The sequence below is a fragment of the Parasteatoda tepidariorum genome, unplaced genomic scaffold (genome assembly GCF_043381705.1).
Source record: "Parasteatoda tepidariorum isolate YZ-2023 unplaced genomic scaffold, CAS_Ptep_4.0 HiC_scaffold_1964, whole genome shotgun sequence".
NCBI lineage: Eukaryota > Metazoa > Arthropoda > Arachnida > Araneae > Theridiidae > Parasteatoda > Parasteatoda tepidariorum.
This window is the reverse complement of record NW_027261501.1, coordinates 371-9511: the sequence shown is the minus strand read 5'-3', so window position 1 is coordinate 9511 and position 9141 is coordinate 371. Positions and strand designations below refer to the sequence as shown.

Here is a 9141-nt window from a genome sequence, read left to right as displayed (position 1 = left end):
GTAGCCCTCCCCCCCACACACATATTCCTATTTGTCTCTCTAAAATGCTTTACCCTTGATTGTTGGTTTAATTCTAAGCGATAAAAAAAACGACTTTTTGTTTTAAAAAATTGTTCCTATGAACTATACTGATGCTGAAAATTTAAGGACTTTAAAAAACAATGTATCAAAACTAAGTTCGTTTAAGGGCCCTTATTTTCCAAAATAAAAATTGAGCAATTTTTAAAGATTTTAAGGACCGTGGGAACCCTGTAGACAAACAAAAGAGATAAGTTAGCAAGCAAAGGCACTACACCTACAAAAACAAAATACATTAATAAATATTTTTCTTCTTCCTTTTTTGATTGATAAAAGTTAAATTTTAGTTTTATTCTATTGATTTTTTATTACTTTATAAAGAAAGCGAAGAATAAAAAATATTTTTAAAGCCATAGATTTTATACTTAATTAATAATAATAAAAAACATAACAAAAGATACAAATTAAACTGAAGAACTTGTACCAACAAGAAGGTAGCTTTTATGCAAAGCAAACTACTTAATTGTTGTCTAGGAGAGGAAGTAAAGCTTAGCATAAGTTTTTTTATCAGTTAAATAAATTCTGATATGAAAGAAATTAAATTATCCTGTTTGCTTTCTAGCAAATCAATATCGGATTTGGAGCAATAAAATTGTTTTTCAATCAATTCTTTGCAATAAAAATAATAATTGAAATTTCAAATTGCTACACAATATTTATGAAAGAATTAAAAATACTTCCTTAAGTACTCCACAATATTTATTCAAGTGCCACACATATTTTTTTCATAAAAGTTTAAAATCATGGCAAACAAAACAAAATATGACGCACATTTTTTCAGCTATCTAACTAATAATAATTTAATATTATAAAATATAATTAAAAATAATTCTTAAAGTATCCCTTTTGCAGCAAATAAAATTAATAAAAAGGATTTCATGACTGTTATTCTCAAATATGAANTTGCAGCAAATAAAATTAACAAAAAGTATTTCATGACTGTTATTCTCAAATATGAAAACAACGTAGAGCTTACCTTTAAACTGAGACATAGTCTCTTTTGAGACGACAGAAGAAAAATTGAATTCTGCAATATGGAATTTGCAGGTTAACAGCAAATGTTAAAGATATCTCAACCTTTTCCGAAGAACCCGTATGAATGCATGAAATATGGTGTAAAATTTTATTCAGCGAAAAAGCTTTAGAAGAAGGAAGTTTAAAACAAGCGGATTACTTACTTCAGTCATGGCGACTCTTTCAACTTCAACAAGTTTAGTTGTAATTGTCTCAGGAGCAAATTCCAAGGAGCCATATTCTTTTAACAACATCTTTACATTTATGTTGTGAATACAAATGTGTTGCCCATCTTCAGCTAAAGTTAAATGAAACAAAGAATGAAACAGTTACAATACTTTAGATTACTTTAAATTCAAACTATCTACGTGTAGAATAAACATAACAATAAATTACTTTGGTTTGCTTAACAAAATAAATAAGAATGACAAGAAAGAAAAAAAAAAGGGGGAAAATATATTTTAAAAACTTATTAAGATTCTTCACACTTTAAAGATAAAAGAGAAATTATTTCAACTTTATAGTATAATAATGCAGTAAAACATAGATAAATACCGTTAGAAAAATGTCACCCCTTTTCTTTCACAGTCTGAAATAGAATTCATACTTGCATCACATATTCCATGCTATTCAGACATTTTGAAACACTAAAAGAATTTTCAGTAATTTAAATATTTTTTTTCTTCCTAAAATAGAATTAGAGTGACTGCAATTCAGTAACTTACAAGTTAAAACCTCACCTATGCATTAGAGATTCATTATGGATCATTGAATTTCATTTCACGGCTAAGTACTGTATTTATTTAATTGGACAATAAAGTACAATAACAGACATAGGGTCATTTCATTATTTAAGCTTGCTCTGAACAATAAATTTCACCATAACAATTTTTTATTTTAGGACAAATATTTAAAATCCACAGTTTTTTATTTATTCATTTTTTAAACTTACGCACAATAACATTTATTTCAAACTCAGAGAATGACGAGATTGTTTTGATTTTTCTCAATGGGATTACAATAGGTTTATGTCTGGTGATACTTTTTATTTGCTAATTCATTTAGACTACTAACAAATAAAAACACGACACATTCAATGCTAACACTTTTTTTTTTACAGCAAATACTTCCCGGAAAAATTTTAAAAAAACCTGTTTTATACTAATTTTTAACACATAGAAATTTTCATAATTAACATATACATGTTTTAATTTTTGACATATTAACTGAAAACATTTAGCAAGTTTGGAAAACTTTTCTTTAATCTACTGAAAATTTAAGTACACAAGATAACAATTTTAAAGCTGTAACTGGGAATAGCATGATTTTAATACAGGCCAAAATATTCTCATAATTTTTCCTATCTGAAATGAAACCTTAAATGAGAGGTTACCCAATTCATGAAATAGATGAAATGACTGGATTTTTGGACTGCACAAAAACCTGTTACCGCTAGACTTTCTGGTGATACATCAAAAAAATGTGTGCATGTAAAAACGATATTGAATTAAAGGATTCTAAAAAATTGAATTGCAGCTGCAACTGAAACAATTTCTCCAGAAATTCTTCAAATAACCATCTTTAGATGTCAATCATCAATTAATTATGTCTACAATGAAACATATAAGAACTTGTACTTTTTCTTATTTTTCAGTCGGAAATTAATATTTATACATGTAATTAATAAATTTGCATCTTAAAAGAAACTAAGAAAAAATGGAAAGAAACATTAAAATTTTAATTCTTTTTATGCATTAACATATTTTTATTAACAAATATATGATAACACTATATGATAGGTAAAAACAACATACTTTCATGTAATTCTTCATAAGACTCAGTTGAACTTGTTGAAATAAGATGTTTTCTCTCTGGTACATTACCCTAAAATGCAATTATATAAAACTTATACAAAATTTAATGTAAATATTTTTATTTTACAAGAGATAATTTTAACAAGTTAACTAAACTAATTCTAATTTTTTTAAGTAGTATATGTTTTTGAGGAACTAAATGAACTTTGGAACTAAAGGAACTAAATGAACTTTTTCTAAATGAACTAACTGCAAAAAATATTCTTAAACAAAATGTAAACAAATTATCTTAACCTTAGACAAATTATCTTAACCTTAGAAAAATTATCTTAACCCTAAAATTAGAGACACTAAAATTAAAATATGTACATGTCACCAACCTTTCATTCTTAAAACCTTAGACATATTAATCGCATTTTAAGATAGCAATATGAAGTAAAAGATTTAGTATATGTATATAATGTATTAAATTTCAATAAACAATTTTTCCACATAAATTACATTCTTATATTATTTGAAAACCATAAAAAAGATAAAAACTTGAAATAGCTTTATTTAAAGCAAGCAGCAATAAGGGGGAAAAAAGTGACTGAAAAATTTAAGCTTAATTGTCCGAAAAATTTACATCATAGAAATGAATGTCAAGCTTTGTAAACTCAAATCAATAAAATTAGGCTATAATTTAATTATTAATTTATAGATAAATAAGATAGTAAAAATTTTGAAAAGAATCTAGAATTTTTATTTTAAAAGGTCTTTTTGTATTTTTTAAAAACCTGCAAAATTAATAAAATAATTATTCTATATGAATCAATCTTTATTACTTAATAATAATAAAAAGCATATAAACAAATATAGACCAAACTTTTGCTTCCCTTCATTCAATTTGAAATTATATCTAAGAGCATATTCTCACTAAGTCAGTGTCAGNATTATTCTATATGAATCAATCTTTATTACTTAATAATAATAAAAAACATATAAACAAATATAGACCAAAGCTTCCCTTCATTCAATTTGAAATTATATCTAAGAGCATATTCTCACTAAGTCAGTGTCAGCAGAAATGTAACTAAGCATGAATGTAGTTCATCCAATGAGAGGCAAAGATACTGTCTGATATGAAACAGTTTTACTGGCGCTCTCTTTTGAGCACAAACAGATTAATGATGAAATTAAGAGGATTTTTTTAAACNGCGTTGCCATTCGGGGAGTTGTAATGAGGCTTTTTTTTATCGCCGTGTAAGAGAAATATATATATAGATAATAAAAGAGGGGGAAATTTTCGAGATAATAAAAATTGGAAGGCAGTAGCAAAATACAACTCCTGTTAAAAACAATAGAGTTGGCATTTATGAAATTATGCTCTTATACTTATGCCCACCAAAAAAGGGAAAATAATAGAAAGGTTTAGACAAGAAATTTGTTTCCGAGGTAATATATAGCTATAGAAGTCATAAAAAGACATTGTTTGCAAGAATATAATATTCAAATAATTCAAAGAAGAAACAAAATTAAAAATTTTGCTTGCTAATTTTGTTTTTAAAAAACAAACACTTTGTTCCAATAAATTTTTTTAAAAAAATCACATACATTGCTTCTATAAATGAGCTCCTTAAGTTGATCTACATTCTGGTTTAAAGCAATATCCCTTTCATGAAGTAGCTGCAAAGAAGAAAAAAACTTTAGAATGTTAAATACCAAATTAAATCTTTTAAGTGATAAAAGTTGACGAATGTTATCAACAGGTTGTGGGGATACAGTTATCTTCTTTTAATGAACACTTGTGAAATAAATAACAGTAAAATTTTTCAATAAATCAATTAATCAAAAAATTCACAGTGGTCTTCTCTATACACAAACAAAAGTTTAATGAAATTTCACTTTTTCTGGGCAGTGTTAGCATTAAACTCTGAAAACATTGCATGTAACGAACATCAGAGCAAAATTCACTTAAAAAAGATATTAAGCATGAAGTGAAATATGATCCATGTTTTTATGAGAATTCTTTCAAATTTATTTTACCTATAAGTAATATAAGGATAGTGAACACTCTGTAAAATATTATATTATTCAATGAGATTTTATCAAGAGACAATATTCAGCTCAAATATTTTCATTAATACATTAACTTTTCAAACATTAATTATTTTTAACTGTTACAGTTCATAAAAAATACAAGAAATATTAATATCACAGGTATAAATTTTAAAAATTAAACTTAAACTAAAAACAACGAATCAGATAAGTTGAAAATCATTAAATTATTGGCATAACTTTGACCTTACAGTAAAGGCAGATTCCATAAAGCAAGCCACTGGAGTGTCCATTTCATAAGCAGCTCTCTCTCTTTCAATGACAGAAAAGACTTCCTTCTGACCAGCCATAAGTAATTTCTGGAATCACCTAGAACATTCCTTTAATTAAATATTACTATTTAATAGTTCACATTACACACATATATTCTTAAGCAAATAATGAGATAAGAAAAAAAATCTCTTAAGCTAAGGGTTTTTTCAGACACTTTTCTAACTTTAGGGAGATTTTTAAAATATAATAAGATTTGGAGACTAGGGAAATTAATAAAATTTAACACCCATCAAGCGTTGAGCCCCTGGACTGGACAGAAAATCTGCAGCTTAAATTACAAAACAAAGCTTAGAAGAGCTATTTAGTCATTTCCACTAAAGGTGGTCGCAATACATTTGTGTAGACAGCATGATTTCCTCTAATCAATGAGTACAACGCTCTTGAAGGGGGGTCATTGTTGTACGCAAGAAACCAGTAGAGGAAAAAATTTTATTGACTGCTTACAATAGTACATAGATGGTTAGAAGTTTGGCGAAGATCACTTCTCCCAATCATGGCATCTACAACTGCAAGTTTGCATAAAGAGCAATTTTTGATTGCAAGTGAACGGTGATAGTTGTGGCAATGATTATTATTTTTCACATCTTGAACTGTTTAGGGCTGGATTGGAACGACATTCATTCCTCTCCCATTCTGGTTTCGGATTTTCTTAATATCAACGGATTCATTGATCTGGTCTGACCCCGTCAGACCAGATGGGAATTAGCAACAACAACTTTTTAATGCATTTCTCTTTTTCTAATATCTAACTGAATTTATGATGGGGGCGGGGGTTGACTCGGAAGTTTCTCAGTCTTTCTAAATTCATTAACAAAGTTTTTATTTTTCTGTTCATGAAGATATTTATAAATACTAGTTCAATGAGCGTTTTCATACTGATTTTATATTTATAATTACTTATGTAATGACATAAGTCATTCCTCTCCCATTCTGGTTTCGGATTTTACTAGTTCAATGAGCGTTTTCATACTGATTTTATATTTATAATTACTTATGTAATGACATAAGTCGCAGCAGGCTAATTTCTGCCGCAAGTCTCCTTCCCTCCTGCACAAGTTGTTCAGTTTTTTTACAAAAAATATACAATTGATTGTTGATAACTAATCAAAAAGGGCAAGAATTTGAAATTACCCAACACCAAATGTAAAACATTATTGTAACAAATATATTATATTGTAACAAATACATTAAATTGTAACAAATTATTGTAAAAAATTATTTATAAAAAAAAATACATATCGTCATTGACAGTAAATATAGCTGTATGAGCATTTTCAATAGAAACTGGTAAAGAAATCAGTGATCCTTTCTATCTTTTCATTAAGCATAATTTAATTTCATCTCCAACAGTTACAGAACTTGCATAGTTTTATGGAAACACTGTTTAAAAAAAACACAAAGAATAAATTTAAAAAATTATTTTAAATTTTTTTCAATACCTTTAAACTTGTGTGTTTAAAAAGATAAAGGGAAAAGCAAAGGCATTCCAACAGCTATATTATATGTTAAAAATAATTAGCTATCATAAGACAAGAACTAAGAATTTAAGATTTCAGAAGTAAAAAGTTATCTAAGCAACAAAAATGTGCTTAGCACTTTTAATTTCTGACTTCTAAAATTGTCTTTACTTTCAACAGGGGTAAATGTGGTAAAAATTGAAAATTTTAAAACAGAATGTAGGTATCCATATTTTAAAAGGGTAGAAAAAATTAGATACAAATCTTTATACTTTAAAAATATAAATATACTGAAGACTTATGATTGCTAAAAAATATATAATTATAGGAAATAATCTCACTTTATTTAATTTAATCATTAATATTTTATTATTACATAATAAAGCCCTCACCGTGTAGGAAATTAAAAGCAAAGAGTCTTATAAACATTTTCTTAAACAAGAATACCAACAAACAACAGTTTTTATATTATATACAGATAGATAGACGGATAGATATACATACAGACAGCAAATTGTGAAATATAAAAAAAAAAGACAAATTATTGTTATCTTAAATTTTTTGCTTGTCTTAACTCATTTTTTTTTATAAGAGAAAAAATAAATAAAATCCACCAAAAGACTGAAAACATATAACTAACTTTACTTTCCCTCATTGAATTTTATATATATATATATATATTTAAATAAGATGAGAAACAATACTTCAGTAATTAAATAATAAGTCTAAAAACAGATAATAAATGAACAAAAACAGATAATAACCATTTAAAGTAGAAAATTTAATTATTCTTTATTTATATTTAGTTGAAATTTCAAATCACCATCAAGAAACTGTCAAGTTCACAATATAATAAATAAATAAATAAAATTACCCTTTTAAATCAATTTTCTGCACTGCTTCAAAACAAATAGGACATTTTTGCCAAGATTTATCAGTTAAAGCCGAATAATGTAGAATGCCGGGAGAGCAATAAACATGTCCACACATCTTTGCAGCAGTTGAAATGTGAAGACAAATTGGGCAAGATGGCATCATGACATGTTAAACGCTGAAGAAATACAAAATTCTGAGATATGTACAAGGACAAAAACTATTGCAGAAATTTTCAATTGGTTAAAAAAATTTTTTTATCTATTATGTTACTTTTTAATTAAAACCTAAACAATATTATTTTAAATTAAGAGATAAAATTTTTGAGCACTTTGTTGATGCATAACAATTAAATTATATCTTAAAACAAAATTTTCAATTTCTTATGAAGTTATTAGCAAAAAAAAATTAACTAAAAGTAATTAACTAAGAAAATAATTCTTGTGCAGGCTACTCGATGTAATATAAATTACATAAAACTATACATTTACTAACAGCATGATTAAAACAGAAAACAAATGTGCCGTAATAAAATAAAAAAATTACTTTTCCCAATGTGACAGACTATCTCACAGAAAATCTGCACATACTATTTCTTCAACTAATGACCACTCTACAAGCTTATCTGGATTGTTTTGATACATAGAATAATCTCCATTATCCCTTGCAACGAATTGGCAACATAAAATTTTAAATAAAGTTTCATTACTTTCATACATAATAAATAATTTAAAAAAGCACACATGGTGTTCTACAGCTTACCTTCTGATACACTTTAATGATCCTAGTCAAAATCTTCACCCAAAGTGTTGCCGAAAAAAATTTAAGTCTGGAAAAAAGAAAATACTATTATAAAAATCAGAAATTATTATCAATGTTAATCAGGGTACAAGTCGGGACCACAATGAAATTCATTAAAACAAAGAAAATTTGTTAGATGAAGCTTAAAAGCTGACAATTGTTATTAACACATTGAGAGTAACTTGTATTTTTAAAAAAATTCTCGTTAGGCCAGACAATGCTGTCTAGAAACGCTATTATTGTGGTACAACAATGTGAAGCGTACTACTAACAGATTTAAATAAAAAATTGATTTGTAATAAATAAAAATTAAGTCAATTTGAAATAAAATTTCAATTATTACTAAACCTGATTTTATTTTGATAAAAGATAAGACAGTAAATTTTAAACTGTAAAGATTCAACAAAAAAATTGTGTAAAAAAAAAAAACTTTGGAAATTAGTGAATTTTTCCAAATGGACCCATTCCATTCACCTTGGTCAATTCAAAGTATAAAATGGTAATATCATATTTCATATTATAAGATAAAAAAAGTAATAAGTATTAACAATAATAAAAATAACAAAAATTATTGATAATTGCTATTTGATGATAGAACCAAAACTGGTTATACAGTACTAAACTGAAGTTTAAAGGAGAAAGGAAAAAAACAATACCACCAAAGCACCTCAGAATCACATAACTTGTAAATGGAAATCACAGATTTTGAATTTTTCTTTTAAATCTGATTTAAA

General features: G+C 26.4%; 1 protein-coding gene across 5 annotated transcripts; it reads right to left on the bottom strand.

The window, feature by feature from the left end:
* Positions 1-1038: 1038 nt before the first annotated feature.
* Positions 1039-8373, bottom strand: LOC122273031 (E3 ubiquitin-protein ligase RNF10). 5 transcript variants are annotated; one of them, XR_011638433.1, is made up of 7 exons: positions 8153-8373; positions 7608-7784; positions 5195-5312; positions 4500-4571; positions 2907-2976; positions 1648-1739; positions 1342-1390 (listed from the first exon to the last, which is right to left on the bottom strand). XR_011638433.1 is itself a non-coding variant. In XM_071188522.1 (7 exons), exons 3-6 carry the CDS (start codon positions 5291-5293, stop codon positions 1650-1652), a joined length of 273 nt encoding a protein of 90 aa, XP_071044623.1. In that variant the 5' UTR covers positions 5294-5312; positions 7608-7784; positions 8153-8373; the 3' UTR covers positions 1342-1390; positions 1648-1649. The 5 variants fall into 5 exon arrangements, 4 of the variants coding, with proteins under 4 accessions (XP_071044622.1, XP_042913017.1, XP_042913015.1 ...); XM_071188522.1 differs by having other exon boundaries at positions 1648-1681; XM_043057081.2 differs by lacking the exon at positions 1648-1739 and having other exon boundaries at positions 1064-1390.
* Positions 8374-9141: the final 768 nt, after the last annotated feature.

What these genes read in the sequence shown, in the direction of transcription:
- LOC122273031 (XM_043057081.2), bottom strand. Translation starts at nt 5,293, where the DNA reads ATGGCTGGTCAGAAGGAAGTCTTTTCTGTCATTGAAAGAGAGAGAGCT. An exon ending in TTATGGAATCTGCCTTTACT is followed by an intron (nt 4,572 to 5,194) that starts GTAAGGTCAAAG and finishes TCTTCTTTGCAG; the next exon opens with CTACTTCATGAAAGGGATAT. An exon ending in AGCTCATTTATAGAAGCAAT is followed by an intron (nt 2,977 to 4,499) that starts GTATGTGATTTT and finishes ATTGCATTTTAG; the next exon opens with GGTAATGTACCAGAGAGAAA.